The sequence below is a fragment of the Solea solea genome, chromosome 13 (genome assembly GCF_958295425.1).
Source record: "Solea solea chromosome 13, fSolSol10.1, whole genome shotgun sequence".
NCBI lineage: Eukaryota > Metazoa > Chordata > Actinopteri > Pleuronectiformes > Soleidae > Solea > Solea solea.
In genome coordinates, this window is record NC_081146.1 from 17,027,015 (window position 1) to 17,046,320 (window position 19,306).

The 19,306-nt window shown below is 40.6% G+C and overlaps 1 protein-coding gene across 27 annotated transcripts in view; it reads right to left on the minus strand.

Annotated features, from left to right (window-relative positions):
* Positions 1-2,132: 2,132 nt before the first annotated feature.
* The window catches only part of plecb (plectin b), a 108,976-nt gene continuing 91,802 nt past the window's right edge, over positions 2,133-19,306 (minus strand). For 25 of the 27 annotated variants that reach the window (XM_058647129.1, XM_058647126.1, XM_058647147.1 and 22 more), the window contains 9 exons: positions 19,119-19,257; positions 18,587-18,943; positions 18,391-18,474; positions 18,198-18,302; positions 17,951-18,049; positions 12,867-16,220; positions 3,324-10,398; positions 3,034-3,147; positions 2,133-2,864 (listed from right to left, as the gene is read on the minus strand). In XM_058647129.1, the coding sequence (XP_058503112.1) occupies positions 4,243-10,398; positions 12,867-16,220; positions 17,951-18,049; positions 18,198-18,302; positions 18,391-18,474; positions 18,587-18,943; positions 19,119-19,257 (10,294 nt within the window). In that variant the 3' untranslated portion in view covers positions 2,133-2,864; positions 3,034-3,147; positions 3,324-4,242. The remainder of the gene's footprint in view (positions 2,865-3,033; positions 3,148-3,323; positions 10,399-12,866; positions 16,221-17,950; positions 18,050-18,197; positions 18,303-18,390; positions 18,475-18,586; positions 18,944-19,118; positions 19,258-19,306) is intronic. The other 2 variants (XM_058647146.1, XM_058647128.1) reach the window with 1 other exon arrangement.

Sequence of the window (19,306 nt, forward strand, 5' to 3'; positions counted from 1 at the left end):
AAAAATATATATATATAATAAAGCAGCAAAGGCACAAAGCAGTACAAAGCACACTTGCCCAAAACACAGCATATTTAGAGAGTTGCTCATTCTGCTTCCCAAACTATTGCACTTGAACCAATCTTGATTGCAGCAATTTAGTTAATGAGCTACAAAAAATCATGTAGGATCTGCTAAAAAAATCAACATCTTAGCATGAGCTCCAGCCTCTCTGAGCTTCTAAGAATGGCCGTTGACACCCATGATTGGATATTTTTCCATGGATTTATGTGCATGTTCTGTAGACTAGACATGTTGCACAGATGGGAGGACATGGGATGTGGTGAAACAGGGAAAAAGACAATAGACAGACAGACAGTGGACACTCAACTGACCCTGGGGTCTGGAGGAGGCAACCTCATCTCCATGCAGTTCAGCCACTCTCTCAGTGCTTTGATTTGATTCCTGAACTCACTCTGCCACTGACTCATGTCCTCCACATCCACCCTGAAATGGAGAGCGACAATAATAAAAAAAGGTCAAAAGATAAAAGATCTTATCTTATTTAACAGTAAGATTAATTTGGAAAATAATGTTCATGAAGCTTAATCATGCCAAAACATGTGATATGTTCTCTTGTAATCTAATTTATAAATTATAAATGTCCTAATATAATTTAAGCTTGTGGGTGCTGTTATAGCTTTTTGTTGATTGCAATGATTATGCGAGAACCACCATATTTTTTGGTGAGATTAAAGTGGATTACGACCATCTGCGACTTCATTTTTTGAGTACACTGATAGTGATGCAAGATATGCAACAGGAACTAGAATTTAATGTTTTTATTGGAGTAAAAAGACTGAGCCCTTACTTTAACAATTTAATTAAAATAATCTTAAATAAACCCTTTAAGGATAATTCTCCCAACAATATAATATAACAGGGGCTCCTGATTTGAAAACGTCTGCTGTACAAGTCATTAGGGAGGCATCTGCTCTCAATCTGCTGATCTGGAACATACAGTAGTTTTCTTGTGTTGGATGATTCACTCGTGAGACTCACAATTCATAGCTCTGCCTTTGTGTCGATGACAAATGCACACATTCTAAGCCGAGACAGTCGACCAGCTGTCTTCAGACTTCTGGTGGCCGTTTTTGATCATGCAGGAAAAGTGACTTCAATAAATGCTGAGTGTACATGATGGTGTAAACAAAAATGATAATATACATTTGCATACCCATATCTCTGATCTTGTAATGTCGGTGTCGGTGATCCAAACACAGTACTTTCGTTATCCTGAAAGATAAAGAAGTGATCCTTTTTCCTCTCTGACTGTTAGAGTGTTTACAGGTTGAGGTGACGCTGTTCATGCCAGTACCCTCATGTGCACAGTGTGTTGTGAACTTACCTCAAATGTGGGAAGAGCAGAGAGGGGAAGGGTCAGATCTGAGTCGTCAGGGGAACTGAGAGAAGAACTCTGGCAGGTGAACGTCCTGTTGTCAGACTCCTTCATCAAGCCCAGTGGCTAATTGTGGTACATAGAGCAAAAGTATGTACAGTAGTACTGTTTAAAGGCACTAAATGCAAAGACTAGCTGATGATAAAGTATTGTGTGATGTAATTTAAACTGTATTCCGAGTAATTATGTAATTGTAGTTTCATTCTGATAAAGAAAAAATATTAATTTCATTAATCTGAACTCATTTATTTGCTGTTTTGGAGGCGAGTTTAGGTCGGTTTAATGTTGCCCTCATGTGGTCACATACAGTAGAGCTAATGCTGCAGGTTTGATTAAACTCACTTGTGAGTTCCAGGGTTTAGTTAACATCCACACATCATGGGAGATAATAATATATATAATAATATTGATGTTTCCTCTTAGTAACATCTTCATAAACACCAAATCTACTATCAATGCAATAGTAGATAATGTGAAGATAGTAAATCATGTTATTACTAGTAAAATGTGTATACAATTTCAATTACTTTACTTTTCCATTTTTAAAAATGATCATATTAGCAGCAAACATAAAAATGATAGAAAAAAGGCACTATATGAACGACCTTATTTGCTCATTTGATCTAATGTAACATGAGTAATAAAAAAATTACACATTCTGGAATTCACTATCAATATATGGATGACAAGAGGGGCCTCTTCAGAGCATATTTATTTACAACAGTGTTATGTTCAAAAACAATAAATCCACTCATTTCATTCAAAGCAAAATCTGCCTCAGTATAACCCAACCAGTTAGTTTGTGATTTTTATATGTGGCTAATAATAAAGTTAGCACAGTCATCCTCAGCGGTTGTCTTTATTTCACATCAACAGTTTCCCCAAAAATCCTTGGAAAAGTTAATGAAACATGCAAGGCAAATCTTTAATATTTCAAAAAAAATGTGATGAAAACAGAAGAATAAGGATTCACAGAGGTAAAACACTGAAGAGAAATAAAAGCTGTGGAAAAATAACTAGGAGCAAAAAATAAAGCTTAAAGCAGTTGCTTTTTTTCAGTTCGCAAAAGAACAATTTAATTTGATATAATACATCGATTCATGCAGTGTAGTGTATCAGATGTGACAATTCTCAACATGTCTTTTATTTGCGCTTTGGCTGATCTGAATTTACAGACAAAAAAAAAGATAATTAGTGGACATAAGACTAGTGAAATGAAGATGTGCAGTTTATCATTAATCATCTTAACTATTAGTATTATATACTATATAGTATATATAGTATAACTATAAGTAATACATGAAAAAAAAAATGTAATGAAATGTGTTCCTAAAAAGGCATCCCAAGATGATGTCAGGTGGACTCTGCCTCAGCTTTCTTCAAATGTGATGAGCAATGGAAATTATGGATTTACGCAATTGCAGATCTAGAAACAAAAGAAAAATAGCTATGAATTAAAAATCATAATCAACATAAACAAGGCAGCCAAAACATGAAGAACTAATATTGCCAAACAAATCGTAATAAAACCTATCTTCAAATTCTGCAAATTAAATATAAAAAATGGCATTTATTTTCTTAAATGTAGACTTTACCTGTCCTCTTGCATGGTGGTGATGTGGACTAACAAATCCATCCAAGAGGAGGGGACCATAAGCACTAGCCAACTGAGTATCTGTGCTCAGATGTTGTCTACTGGACTGAGGCGGCTGTGGAAAAACACGAGAAGAAGCAAGAGTAAACAGCACGGATTAGGATTTTTGAACAGAAAGAGTTCACCAACATGACAGTGGAAAACTGGGATCATGGAATTGCATTAAATTGACATGCCAGGATGAAAGAAGCAGAAAAAATACACACATGAATAAAACTTGTTTCAACTTACAAGAACCAAAATAACAGGAGGAAGGGTCTGTATGGGAGAGCAGGATCAAGTCTGACATCATCTTGGGATTTTTCAGGAACACTTGTTTGATGGTGAAAATAAAGAATCCAAAAAACTTGGTGCGTATGAATAATAATAATAAAAATAATAATAAGCAAAAAGTCCACTGAATATAGATGAGTACAAAGCAATGACAGGTGTGAAACTAACTTTGGAAACAGTCTGCATAATTATTATTCTGGCACTTCTTGTAGTGTCTCACTTTGTAGTGTCTCACACTGTGTGTCCTTCCTGGGTATTTTAGATACCCAGGTAACATTTTTAACATAAAATCATGAACACAAATAAAATAAATCTGTTTATATTCTATACAAACATTCCGAAATTTGAAGGCATCTATGTTTTTATTTTATTTTAGAATCTGTTAAAAAACATCAGAACTATGTTGACATACAGTATCTCATTACTTCTAAAAAAAGATAAAAATAGAAAATACTCTTGAATGTCAAAGGAAACGAGGAATACTGGAAAATATTTCTGTTTGACATACATACATTATATATTAGTTTCAGAAAGCTTAAGTATACAAATTTATTTTCAAAGTGTAAAACCATGGCCACTTAAAATGCTCTAAAAGTAGAAGCTGACTTTGTCGTCAGCACTAAAATTAATATATCTTTAGTAATGCTTGGTTACAGTATGTCTCTGTGAATGAAGCACATGTTTAGACATCTGCTATATGAGAAAATCAATAAAAACTAGTGACCACATGCAGGGTTGAATAAATAAATTATATTTTCTTTGTTACTGTAACTATTTTTTTCCTGTGAGAAATGCAGATGTAAAGCAACAATATGAATAAAACTGCATTCAGATTGTTGCTTCTTAGTCAAAGGTTGTTAGAAAGAAAAATAGCTATTTAGAATCTGCGGCCATAGCCAGATGAAGAGGACATGAAGGTGGAGGATGAGAGGTTCATGCTGAAGCCGCTGCCAGCGTCGAAACTGCTTCTCCTTGAGCCTGATCGGGATCCAGTTCTTGAGCCACTCCGGGAACCATAGGCAGATCCAGAGCCACTCACATTGTAGGGACTGTAAAGGCCTTTGCTGGATTGCGAGGAGGCCTCCAGAAGCCTTAGACTTGTTCCTTCCTCAACCATACTTCTGTCCATGGCATCTTTGAAGGAGATTTTGAGTTTGGTTTTTGGACATGTTATGTATTTAGAATAAGTACCGACATCTCTTAGTTTCTGGGCAGTGCGAGCATCAATTGTGCCCTTCTTGATGGATTCGTCGAGGGACACTCTCCCCTCGACCTCAGGCTCAATAAGTCCACCAGTCAGATATTGAACCTCAAGGAAACGCTGGCCAGCCTCATAATATAACCAGCCCTTCTTTAGAGCCTGTGAGGCAGACATCTTTACTTTAGTTCTCGGGTCTTCAAATCCATTGAATGCTTTTTGAGCAAGGTTGAGGCGATCAACCATGATTTTGTCCACAAGACTTCTCTCTGTAGCATCAGTGACCGACAGCCTCTCTCCAGTTGTGGGATCAATTATTCCTCCTGTGCATGCCTGGGCCTCCAACAATCTTTGTCCTGTGATATTATCCACCAGGTTTCTGTGCATTGCCTCTGTGATAGACACTTTCTCCAGTGTGTCAATGTCCAATATTCCTGCTACCGGGCCAGTCTCCTCTGATGGGTCATTCCATATTACTGCAGGTGCCTTAATGGAGGGTATAGGGCTCATAGGAGAGGAGTAAGAGGAACCAGCGGTGGAACCAAAGGACGATGTTCGAGAACGGGATCCCCCTATATTTCCAGAAAGCTTGTCAGCGAATTCTGTGATGGACAGATTTCCAGATCGGTATGTATCAAGAGAGTTCTGGTCAATGAGGCCACGTGCAAGAGCATCATCAACATCATACTGTCTCCCTGATCTCCTGTCAATGATGATGGATTTGACAGTACCATCAGAGGAAGTCATTGTAATCTCTTCCCATTCACACTCTTGCTCAGCAAGCTCCAAGTAGGTTTGATGGTCAATGAGTCCCTTCCTGTAGGCCTCATACACTGTCATTTCTTTGCCTGTCTCTGGATCTACAATGACAATTCTGCGTTTACGAACTGAGGATTTGGAGGAGGTCTTCCTTTCCCGCTTCTTATCTTTCAATAGCAAGAGAACCAGGTCTGTGTCAGGATCAGTGATACACCTTTCCATGAGCTGGAGGTACGTTAGGTTTTCCTCTGTGTTGGGATCAAAGAAACCTTTGGTGTCATCAGATGGATCTGTCAGGATCTCATTCATTTCCTCATCAAAGAAGCCACGTTTGTAGGCCACCTCAACTGGAACTCTGTGACTTTCCTCTGGGTCAATGATTCCACCAGTGGCAATCTGGGCTTCCAGAAGACGGATACCATGGTCTTTCAGAATGAGACCTTTTTTCATGGCCTGAAACAGGGAGATGGTCTTGCCCGAGTAAGGATCTCTATACCCTGTCACTGCACGCTCAGCAGAGAGGAGCTTGTCTTTAAATTCTGGACCCACAATTCCCATTTTCACTGATTCGTTGACAGTCAGTTTAAGATTTTTGATTGGATCAATGACATAGCCGGTAGCTGCCTGAGCCTCAAGCAGCTCAAATGCAGTTCCTGGTCTAATCATGTTCTTCTTCATGGCCTGGTAAATTGATAGACGCTCCTTTGTGGACTCTAAAAACACACCAGCAATACAGCTTGTGCCCGTGAGGTACTTTGATAGTCTCTTGCTCACCTCCTCCACTGTAAGGAGACCTTCATTCAGTTGAGTGACAGTCTCCTGGTCAATAATTTGTGAGCTGATGAGTTCCTCCATTGTGATTTGTTTCCTTAGACCTTTGAAGGTCAGCCTCTTGTCTCCCATGGAAAGGAGGCGCAATCCGCCATCTAACTTGCATCTCTTTAGCAGTTCTGCATATGTTACTTTCTCCTCTGTGACAGGGTCAATGAAACCTTTAACATCTCCAGCCAGTCTCTCATTAGTTTCCTTGTTGATATAACCTCGCTGTATGGCAATGTCTGCTGGCAGATGGAACTGGAACTCAGGATCAATAATACCACCAGTGGCAGTTTGTGCCTCTAACATTTTTAGGGCATAATCCTCTGGAACAAGGTCCTTTTTCATAGCTTGGAAAAGAGATATGATTTTGGAGCTGTATGGATCTTTATATCCTGTGACTGCTCTTTCAGCTGACAGAAGTTTGTCATGGATCTCAGGGCCAACAACACCTTTTCTGACGGCTTCGTCCACAGTTAGTGTCTCATTCTGAACTGGATCAACAAGGAATCCTGTGGCAGCTTGTGCTTCTAGGAGGCTCATGGCTAATTCTGGTTTAAGGAAACCTCTCTTCATCGCTTGGTATATGCTTATCTTGGAGCTTGAGTCAGTTGTGACCCCAGCAACACAGCCAGTGCCATAGAGATACTGTTTCACATTGGTCATCTCCATAATGTCACGGATATTCCGCTTGCCCTGTTTAAGGAGGTTGTATGTCTCCAAGTCAATGATGCGGGCACTGTAGAGCTCCTCAATAGTTATTCTTCTCCGTAATGTCATGTATGACAATGGACTGTCATTTCTAACTATCTCTCTCTGCTCCATAATCTCAATAATAATGATGATCATCCTTTCTTTGGTCATATTACCAGAGCGATATTGATCCATAAGCTTCTGCCTTTCACTTTCTGGAATGAGATTTGAGTTCATGACGTCCCAGAGGTTCAATGGTTTGTCAGCAAGGCCCTCGATTGGAATATCAATTTGGGTGTTGCACAGGTCACTCTGTGTTTGTTCCTCTGTGTAGAGATAGGTCTTCTCCACAATAGTTGGAGACTGAGGTTTGGAGAGTGGCAGAATGTACAGACCTGTTTCTGCATCTCTTTGGCATTTGTCTTTAAGCTGCCTGTAGGTCACATTGTCATCACTTCCTGGGTCTGAGAAAACCTTGTTTTCATCTGATGGTTCAGATAGGGTCTTAGCAATTTCTTCGCTAAAAATCTTTCTGTCATATGCAACATCACTTGGGACACGATGGCTTTTTACAGGGTCAATGATACCTCCACTGACCATTTGTGCCTCCAACATTGGCATGGCTTGCTCCTTCAGGATGAGATCTTTCTGCACTGCTTCAAAGAGGGAGATTTTGCTGCCAGTAAATGGATCTTTATAACCAGTGACAGCTTTTTCTGCAGAGAGGAGTTTTTCATGTAGCTCTGGACCTACAAGGCCTGCTTTCACTGCCTCATCAACTGAGAGGCACTGGTTCTTCACTGGATCTACAATGAACCCAGTAGCAGCCTGAGCCTCAAGAAGTGAAAGACCTGTATTATGTCTGAGGAGCTTTTTCTTCATAGCCCGATAAATGCTCATTTTCTCTTTTGTTGGCTCAAGGAAGATACCAGCAATGCTATCAGATCCTTGAAGGTATTTATTGACTTTGGGATTCTCACTGACTTGGTTAGGTGTTGTTTTGCCTTGTTGAAGGAGCTCAAAGGTGGGTTTGTCAATGATTTTGGAATCATACAGAGAGGCTGCTGGGACAGGAGCTCTGAGACCCTTGAAGCTGAACTGTTCCTTTATCTTGGCCTCTTTCTCATCCACAATTGTGATAAAGATTTTAATTATCTTCTCAATTGTAATCTTTCCAGACCTGAATTGTCTGAGGAGGTCAAGCCTTTGTTCCTCAGTGAGATATTCAGAGTTGATGATTTCCCATATGGTCATCTTTCTGCCTTTAAATGGTCCAGAGTCAAGCTCAACAGTTGCCTGAGCCATAGCCTCTTTTGCCTGAGCTTCTGTGTATGTTGGCTCCTCCTTTTCATTGATTGCTTCATCAGAAAGAGGAAGAAGCTGAAGACCGGTTGTCTTGTCAGTGACACATCTCTTGAAAAGCTGTGAGTAGGTGACATTTTCTTTTGTGTTGGGGTCAAAGAAGCATTTAGTTTCATCAGTGGGATTGCTTAGAACCTGCTTCATTTCATCATCAAAATAATTTCTCTTGCAGGCAACATCATGTGAAATACGGTAGCTTTTCACTGGATCAATGATGCCACCTGTGGTCATTTGGGCATCAAGCAGTCTCACCCCTTGTTCCTTTGGTATAAGGTCTTTTTTCATAGCCTGAAACAGAGATACGGTCTTTCCAGTGTATGGATCTCTGTAACCTGTAACAGCTCTCTCTGCAGACAGAAGCTTTTCATGCAGCTCGGGACCAACAACACCTGCTTTGACAGCTTCATCAACAGTGTACTTCTGATTATGAACAGGGTCAACTACGTATCCTGATCCTGCTTGGGCTTCAAGCATAACCAAGGCAGGCCCTGGCCTCATAATGTTCTTCTTCATAGCTTGGTAAAAGGACATTGTCTCCTTGGATGAGTCAACAACTACACCTGCAATGCAGTTTGTACCCTTCAGTGCTTTACGGACATGCTCTTTTTCAGACACCTCTTTGACTGTCGCTTTTCCCTTCTGCAATTTGTTGTACAGGTCTTTACCAATGGTTTTGGATTCAAGAAGCTCAGTGGCAGGGACAGGTGCTCTTAGACCATCGAATGCAATTTCATTCTTCTTTTCTTTCTCCTCTGCCACAGTTATCACAATCCTAATGAGTTTTTCAATTGTGATTTTGCCTGTCTTGTATTGACGGAGAAGGTCCCTTTTCTGGTCCTCAGTGAAGTACTCGGAATTGATTATTTCCCAAATGGTGACATTCTTTCCCTTGAATTTTCCGAATGGAACAGACACCGCTGTTTTGCTGAACATATCCTTCGTCTCCTCCTCTGTGTACATACTTGAGCACTGAGCAGCTTTATCTGTAATTGGAAGGAGTAGCAGACCTGTGTCAGGGTCAGTGGTGCATCTTGCCATTAGCTCAGAATATGTTAAAGGTTCCTGAGTGCTGGGGTCAAAGTATCCCTTTGTGTCATCTGTGGGGTTCTCCATGACCTTATTCATTTCTGCATCATACTGTCCCTGCTTGTAGGCTGTTTCATTTGGTACACGGTGACTATTGATAGGGTCAATGATGCCACCAGTTGCAAGCTGAGCCTCAAGGACTCTGATGGCATGATCATGATCCATGAGACCCTTCTTCATAGCTTCAAACACAGAGATTTTCCCACCAGTGTATGGATCTTTGTAGCCGACAACAGCCCTCTCAGCTGAAAGCATTTTGTCATGTAATTCAGGGCCAATCAAGCCGTCTTTGACAGCCCCATTGACAGAGAGTTTCTTATTTTCAACAGGATCTAAAATAAAACCTGTGGCAGCCTGTGCCTCAAGAAGGACCAGAGCTGTGCCTGGAGTAATCTTTTTCTCTTGTGATGCTTGATAAATGGACATCTTTTGATTAGATGGTGTCAAAACACCAGCAATGCCATGCTTTCCTTTGAGAATTCTTCTTAAAGGTTCAGTTTCACCTAGTTCTTGCACAGTTGTTTTGCCTTTTTGTAAGTTATCAAAGTCCTTCTTGGGTAAAAGACCAATGTCATGAAGTCTGCTTGCAGGTACTTTTTCACGAATGCCATCAAAAGCCAATGGATCTGGTTTCTCTACACTGTCTATCACATCGCTGACATTCCGGCCATTGTAAACTGTATTTGTTGTCTCAACTATTGTTACAGTTTCTCTAGTTGGCTGGTCTTTCTGTGCTTCCTCAAGCTGATGCAACTTGTCACGCAATTTCTGGTTCTCCTCTGCAAGAATCCTCTCCTGTTCTAATCTCTTATTTTCCAGCTCTTGCATTGCTTTTTGCTTGTTAAGCATCTCTATCTCAGCCTCTTTCTGCTTGGTTAGAGCTGCATCCATGTTAGCCTGGAGTTTCTTCTTCTCCTCCTCCATCTGCTGTCTCTGCCGTTCCTGTTCTTCCTTGAGAGCCTTGGCCTTTTTAACCTCTTCCTCAAACTGGCTCTCAAGTTTCTTTTTCTCATCTTCAATTAGTTTCTCCTTCTTTAACAGCATTTCCTTCTCTGTGAGGAATGTCTGCTGGAGTACTGTTTTCTCGTGTTCCATTTGTTTTTGCTGTGCATCAGCAATCTGATAAAAAAAACAAGAGAAAACACAAGTTAGAATATGATTTTAGCATTATGTACACATCTGTAAGTCTTTAAATATTTTATATTTTTAAATGTTTTTATTTCTTTTATTAATAGATACAACTTTGACAATGCACTCTGCTTACGCAATGTATAAAACTATAAAAATTTAATAAACTGTTGATCGTTACAAGACGAAAAATTGCATGAACTTCAATCAGTTTTTGACACACAATTCTAGTCTGCCTTCAGTTGGACAATAAATTAAAATTGACTGCTTGTGTGTAACGTTCATGGAATGATACACTTAAATTTGAAATAGACTGATGACCGTCTGCACTAGTAAAATATCTTAGTTGTTCTAACACCTAGCACTGAGAACCTCAAATAATCAGCAAAACACAACAGGTTCTTTGTAAATTTGAATCCAAATAAATAGGCTCCTATGACATGCAGTCCATTTGACAATAAACACTGAAAATGTCCCTCTGGATTATAAAGAACTACATCTGTCTACATACAAATGTATATAAATTTAGATTAACATTCACTTAATTTACACAGACTCTAGAAGGGATATCATATTATAGTGATACATTTACATTATGGATACTTGTTTTCAACTCTACCTCTGTGCCTTTTAATTATAAGAATAAAACAGCAATCCACACCATTTTACTCTTATGGTAATAACATGGAGACAATGTAATTGTGTTCTCTGCCACAAGGGCTGAGAAGTAAATCTAGGGATGGTTTTGTGAAAGGAACCACTATTATGGGCTGAAATATGTGCCACCAGAAACTGAATTTGAATCATTTAAATTTTATTTAAATGGCTAATCTTGAATAATTGCATTAAAAAACTGAATTTGAATTACATATTATATATAATTCTAAAGATATTTTCACATTCAGTTCTCAAAATTAAAATTCAGTTCTCAAAATTAAATTTCAATTTACTGTGACTGACATGCGGGTTCTAGCAAAGAAAGAGCAATCGTGCGCAGATACACAGGGGTCTCCTCTTCAGCCAATCAGCACCTACATTTTTAAGCACGGTAGAAAAATGACCACTATTGGCCCCTTTCCACTATGGGCCCCGCTCGCCTTGCCTCGGCAAGACACGGTTTAGGTTGCATCTCCACTACAAAAAAAGTACCTACTCAACGTGGGCGGAGTCATCACTGCACGGCTGCGTGAAACTGCGGTGACTTTGTTTTACGTGCGACACACAAATGCGTGACTTGTAAAGCGGTTGTTTATTGTTTGTATTTGTTCAGTACTTCCTCCATGACTGGAGCACAGACTCTGTCTGACACAGCCACGGGCCTGAAATACAGCGGCAGGGTTTGTGATGCCAGTTGCGCTCACCAGTGCTGTTGCTAAATACACCAGACTCCTCTGTTAAATATTGAGATTTTAGACATTTCCCTGGTAATTGTTGCAGATTAACCCACATTTTTCAGGATTGTTAAGTAGTTTTAACTGATCTACAGTTCGGCTTGATTTCTGCATTGGACGTCTCTTCCTGTGACGGCAGTCAGTGGCCGGCAGTCTGACAACATCACGCATAGCACCTACTCAGCACGCTTGGAACCTCAACAGAGCAGGTATTATAAAAGTAAATGGTACCAGGTGCTATGCTAGTGGAAACGCAACTTAACCGTGCCGTGGCGAGGAAAGGTGAGTCTAGCCGGTGGAAACACGGCATATGTTACATGCTCAAAAACGTGGGTGCCGATTGGCCGAAGAGGAGACCCCTGTGTATCCGCGCTCGATCACGCTTCCTTTAATAGTACCCGGATGTCTGTCACAATAAATTGAAAGTGAATTATGAGAACTGAATTTGAATTTTGAGAACTCAATGTAAAAATATATAGAATTTTTCCAATGCAATGATTTGTATTAAACAATACAAATTCAAATGATGTGTTTCAAATACAGTTTTTTAATGCAATCAAGTTTAGCAATTTTAATTCAAATATAAATGATTCAAATTCAGTTTCTGGTGGTACATATTTCAGCCCATACACTATACACTTAAGTAATGGCCTATTGTGCCATTATGCATATGAGTGCATGTCATGGTGATGTCAGATGGAGAGTCTGGTGACTCTGGGAAAAGGGTGTTACACTTTTTTTGTCTGTAGTTTTAATATAGTATTAATTTTGTGTTCATTTATTTTGACCTAAACTGCAACCCGGTTTTGGAACTGAAAGAAAAATGAAGCGTGTCTTAAGGCAATGGACAAACATTCCAGGATATGAAGGCACATTCACGGTGTGATCTGCATGAGCACAGTGCACTGTAAATATTTACATTAAAATCATAATTCAAATCAAAGAGGTGATATCGTGATTAGTAAAATCAGAGAAGGGGATAGAGGAAATTGAAGAAAAGTGTGTTAGTTTTCAGATAGAATTAACAATGACATAAGCTGCTCTGTTATGCCATTTTTGACACAATACCTCTTTAGACTTATTTTGAAGTTCTTCAGCCTCCTTTTTCAGTCTAGACTTCTCCTTTTCTAGGGCTGCGATAGATTTGCGTAAATCCTCAGCCTCTTTGCTGGTATTAAGTCTGTCGACTTCCAGTTTTTCCACTACTGTAACTTTTTCTTTGGTGGCTATTTCAGTCTCATGAAGACGGGCAGCAATTGTATCCGCTTGTTTCTTGAATTTCTTAGCCTCCTCTTCAGCTTTGGCCTGGGCTTCACTGAGCTGAGAAACCTGAAGCTTGAGCTTTTCTGCTTCAGCTGTGATCTCTAATTGCCTTCTCCTCTCTGCTTCAAGTGATTTCTGGTACTCCTCAGTTTCTTCATCCAGGCGTTGCTGCATGAGTTGCTTATCCTCCAGCAGCTTTTGGGCCTGCTCCTGAGCCATGTCCTTTTGCTTTTGGAGCATTTCTGCCTCCGCTTTGAGTTTAGAGGCCTCTTGTATGGCCTGCATTTTCTCTTTGAGCATTTTCTCTGCAAGAGCTCGTTGCTGAGTGAGGTCTTCCTCTGCGATCTGTCTTAACCGTGCAGCCTCTTGGGCTTCTACACTAAGTCTAGCAGCGTCTTCTGCAAGCTTTTTCATATTTTCAGCTTCTTCTTCAAGGAATTTCTGTGTGTTATCTTTGTCTTTCTTGATAAGGCGCTGGTTTTCCTCTTCAATTCTGAGTTTCAGTTTGAGTAATTCCTCCATCTGAACCCTCACTTTGAACAGCTCCTCCTCCACCTGGGCCCTTTGTTTGACAGCATCATCAACCTCATCCTTCAAGCGTTGCAGTTCATCATCCAGGACAGACTTTTGATTATCAGTTTCATCAAGCTGAAGTTTAACCTTTGTCAGCTCTTGCTCCACTTGGAACTTCTGTTTTAATGTTTGCTCTGCCAATTTCTTGTGCTTTGTCATTTCAGAATCAGCTTGCTGCTTCTGCTTCAGTGCTGCAGCTTCTGCTTGCGCTCGTTTAGCAGCTTCAAATTCAGCCTCTTTCCTCAGCCTTTCTGCATCCTCCTGAGCTTGGGCTTGGTTTGCAGCTTCTTCCTCTGCAGCTGCTTTTTGCCTTTCTGCATCTTCTGCTTGTTGGCGAAGGAGGGCCGCCTCTCTCTCTGCCTTCTCCTTTGCAGCTTCGGCCTCTTTGGCAAGCTTTTTTGCTTTCTCATACTCCTCCTTATATTTCTGTATCGTGATACTGTCTTCCTTTTGTTGAGCAAGGACACTTTGGACTTGCTGCTCAGCTGCACTGCACTTCAGGGATGCGTGTTGGGCTGCAACAATCTGATTTTCTGCTTCTTGGTCAGCTTCTTCTTTCTGCTTTCTGGCTTCTTCTGCTTTCTTTTTCAGACGATCAAGCTCATCCTGGGCTGCCTTGCGTTGTCTGCCTGCCTCTTCCTCTGCAGCTGCAATCTTCTTGACCTTCTCCTCAGCTTCCTTCCTCCTCCTCTCCTCTTCAAGGGCCAGCATTCGCAGTTTCTCAGCCTCCTCCTCTGCTCTGAGCTTGCTTTGCTGAGTCTCCTCTGCAATGTTTTTCAGTTTGTTCAGTTCTAGCTCCAGATCGAGTTTTCCAGAAGAAGCCTTCTCAAAGTTGAGCTTAAGAATTCGGATTTCTTCTTCGACAATCCGCCTCTGTTTGAGTGTGTCATCCACAATTGCCTTTTGTCTTTCCATTTCAGCCTCTGATGAAATTTTGAGTTGAATTATCTTCTCCTCTATTTCTTGCTTGTGTTGATTGGCCTGGTCTTCAAGAGCTTTCCTCTGGTAAGTCTCATCCTCAGCTTGTCGCCGGAGTCTCTCATTTTCGGCCTCCTTTTCTTTCAGGGCAATTTCAGCCTCTGTTTTTGAACGAGTAGCATCACTGATGGCGGCCAGCTTCTCCTTGAGAATCCTCTCAGCCTCTGCTCTCTGACGAGCAGCCTCCTCCTCAGCAACTTGTCTCTGGTGCTTGGCCTCTTCTGCAATTGCTCGGAGCTTGCTCGCCTCATCAGCCAGGTCCTTCATCTTGGCGGCTTCAGCTTCAAGAAGTTGTTTGCTCTTTTCTGTGTTGGACATGGTCTCCTTCTCTGCCTTAGACTTGAGTTGAATGAGAATGTCCATTTCACTCCTCACTTTGGCCAGTTCGTCCTCGAGCAGTTTCCTTTGCTGTTGAGCTGCAATGACTTCATTCTTTAGACGGTAAAGTTCATCTTCAAGGAGGGTTCTCTGTTGTTCTGCATTGTCAAAGTCTGCCCTAAGTCGAATGAGTTCTTGCTCTGCAGTGAGTTTCTGCTGAGCTGTGCTCTCGGCTATCTTTCTCTGCCTCTCAAGTTCATTCTCAGCCATATCTTTCTGCTTCAGGGCGGACTGTTCAGCTTTGGCTCTCTTCTTGGCCTCACGTTCAGCCTCCTCCTTTTGCTTCTCAGCATCTTCTTGAGCAAGGCTCTTTTTGTGAGCTTCTTCCTCAGCCTGGAGTCTTAGACGAAGAGCTTCATTAGCCTTCTGCCTCCATTTCTCAAGCTCTTTTTCTGCTTCTTCCCTGGCATTTTCTGCATCTTCCTGTGTTTTCTTGAGATGTGCTGCTTGTTGTTGCAGCTGAAGGACTGCACCATGCTCCTGTTTGAGTGATTCTTCTAACTTTGAGGTCTTCTCCTCAAAGGACGTGTGTTTGCTTTGCAGCTCAGCAGCAGCACTCTTCTGTGCTGCCACATGAGCTACTTTGATTTGTCTTTCCTTTTCAATCTCGGCCTGCTTCACTTGCCTTTCAGCTTCCTCTGCCTGCCTTCTGAGATTTTCAAGGTCTTCCATGGCTTTTTGCTTTTGCCTAGCAGCTTCTTTCTCTGCCTCAGATTTGATTTTGAGTTCCTCCTCTGCAATGTGCTTTTTCTGGGTTTCTTCTTTGACTTGTTTGCGGAGTTTCTCAGCTTCCTCTTGGGCAGCCTTTCTGAGTTTCTCAGCCTCAGCTGCTCTTTCGCGGAGTTGCTTGAGCTCAGATTCTGCAGTTGACTTTTGTGTTACAGTTGTTTCAAGTTGGATCCTAATAAGGCGGATTTCCTCCTCAATCTTGGTCCTGCTTTGAAGCGCTTCATCCACCTGTTGACTTTTGTCCTTGATCTGTTGTTCTGACAGGTTTTTCAGCTCATGTAGTTCCAGCTGGACGTTGTGTTTTTGTTTTTCTGCATCTACGGCAGCAATTTCTCTCCTGCTTACTTCTTCCTGCATTTTGAGCTTCAGCTCTTGAGCCTCTTTTTCAGCTTTGGCAATGGCCTTTGCATGAGCTGCAGCTAACTGCTTCTGTTTGTCTAACTCAGCCTGCATCTCAGCCATTTTTTTCTGTTCTTCCGCTTTGAGTTTCTCTGCAGCTTTCTGCATTAGTGGAAGCAAATGGTAAAGAAAGGATTATAATCAAGCATGATAGACTAAAGGTAACACTTTACATTAACCAGCTCACAACAGTGTGGATTCGAATTGTAATTACAAGAGTAATCACAGCCTAATCACACTGGAGCAATTTAATGTTCTGCATTACCCAGGCAATGTTAATGTTAAAATTAGCTCAAAGAACAATCAATGGATGCAAATTAGATGCACAATCATCAAAGTGATGTTAAATTCACAATGCAATTAAAATAATTCATGACAAGACAATTCAAGAAAAAGGTGACGATAATGATGATTATGTATAGGATTAATGTATGGGAACAAAACTTCACTTCACAACACAGCAAGGAAATCATATGGCATGCAACTGTAGCTGTAGCACTAAAGATATAAAATGGCATTTTGTTATCACTCAAATAAGTGATCTTTGTTATCAATCTTACTGTATATTAAAGTCAGAATCTTTACTTTCATGACTGTCTAATTGTGATGTGTATGTTATTGTAGATCATCTCTGTGAAAACAGCTAATTCTTTTTTTTATATGGTGAGTATTATTCACACCATTTATTTTTATTTATTTTTCATCCCATGCACTGGGGGGTTCTTTAAATCACTTTTTGCCACATAATGGAATGGAATGGGATATAAGCATAGTAGGTTCAGTCAATATCATTGCCAGGTAAAAGTTTGAGTTTAGAGCACTGATGATTAAATAGGCTGACAATGCTTATGCAGAGTCATTAGTGACACTGTGGGTGTTTGTAGTGACGCTGCAGGTAAAGACAGAAAAGTTGCATGCTCTTAAAAGCAGTTTGAGACGGATACACAGATGTTAGGGTGACAGAGGGAATGGATGTACTACACATAAAGTACTTGAAAGACTGTGAATATTTTACCTCTTTAATGCTCAAACATTTTAAGCATTCATCATGGGAAAGCACTGGCAAGCAGTTAAGAGAAGCAAAGGACCAAACAAGGCATTAGGGTTAGAATATAACAGAAAACTGTAAACTCATGTTCATTTAGAAAGAAAAAAAGGAGTTGCTGAAGACCATGATAACCAGGCTGAACCAAAGAGTCCCTGTTCTGATTTTAAATTTGGAAAAAAAATAGAATGGGCAGTGGAATAAGAAAGAAAAGGAAAATCAAAGGAAAAACAAGTGAAAGAAAGAACCCCATGTTTAAACTCACCAATGGCACAATACACACAATGGATGGAAAGAGAGTTGCTTATGCATTTCTGTACATACGCTGTGATGTATTTGATTTGGACATGTAGAGTCTTGATGGCAACTAAATAATTTATTTTTGACACTGTATTTACATCAGTGTATGTGATGTTTACAGTCAAACCTCATTCATGATACAGTATTCGTGGCTACTTATTTTGAATTACTATTTTGTTTTGCACAGCAAACGTATGTTTTCATTTGATCTCTTCTGGCAAAATATAATATGCCTCAACATATTTGTTCAGCTACAGCATGCCAATGTTTCATGCATAACTAATGCAAAGGAACTGTTTGTCAACCGCACATTAATATAATGACTGTGTGGGTGCATACGTGCGTGTAAGACACACAGAGAGGGGTGTGTGCATGCATTTTGTGGTCGGCGATAAAAATTGTTGGTTGTTTGGTCAATATTTTGTTGGTTGGTTAGCTTAACGTTAGAGTTTAGTCTGTTTGGGATCCTCAGCCAGTTGTCACGCACCTCCTCGTCCTCCAAGCGGCGCTGTGTGTCAGTGATGAACTTGATGTACTGACTAGTCAGCGTCATCAGCTCGCTGTACCTGGTCCTCAGAGTTACATACTGATACAGGGAGAAACAAAAGGCTCTTACAAGTGTGTTATCATCAGGCTCATTGCACATAGTTTGACCAATGCACAGTAACGTGACCTTTATCCAAATATGAACACTTTTCTAGAAACTGTAACAATACGATTTTAAGGAATCATACCTCCTGAATAATACTGTCAGAGGCAGAATCCATTTTGGTTTTCTTCATGGGAGAAGTGAAGGGCTCCACATGAGCTCTGTAGGCGACCAACTGGAGTTCATAATCCTATTTGATGAAGAAACAGTCTCCAAACATTAGTGATGCCATAGACACTTTTACTTAACGTTCCTAATCACTCAAAACCAATACTTACCTTGATGGTATCAATGTATGCTTTAGCATATTTTTGACACTCATCAACTTTGTCTTTATTCATCTCAATCTCCTCCAGCAGTTTCTGTTTTGAACAAATACAGTTTAAGTTATTTTTATGAGAGTTATGCTTCATAATTCCATGTAAGATACTTTTTAAACCATGTTCCAACATAACAAAATAACCAAAATAACACCTTCTCCTGGGCAAGCTGATCTTTCAGAGTTTTGCTGTCAGTGATGGACACAGCCTGGATCTTCTCCTGCCTTTGCTTAGCATCACCAATCCAGTGGATCAGCCAATCATAGCTCTCGCGATAGTAGCCAAGCTGACGGCCGAGCTGCTCTAGCTCCCTCTGTCGGAGGTCCATCTGGGAGAAGACAGCCTTCCAGCGGTCCTGAAGACTTGACAGAAGCTGGCGATAGTGGTCCAGCTCGGCGTCGCGCTCGCTGTGCACACGGGACATCTTGTTACTCACGACAGAGGCTTTCTTCAGCTCCTCCTCCAGGGAATCAAACACTGGCTGTTCACTCTCAGCTTCAACCCGCATTTTCTGTGGGTAGTTTCAAACAAAATAAAAAGACAGTCAGAAGGAGGCAAGCCTGATCTAATTCATGATGAAAAACTAGGCTGAAACAACAGTTCTTTGTGCATTTCATATGAAATCACTTCCTCTAAATGCAGTAGAAATGTGTGAAACGTGAGTATGATAATTTTACGCAGTTTACCTTAAGCTTTGCTCTGTAATTCTCAACTTCCTTGACATCATTGGGCACAGTGTGAACGTCACGCAGGCAGTGCTCATACTGCTTGAGAACTCCCTCAGCGCCCTGTGTGTTGCGGATGACCATTTCCACAGTCTTAAGTCTGGGACGTGAAAAAATAATCAAATAAATATGAGTATGACATTGGAACA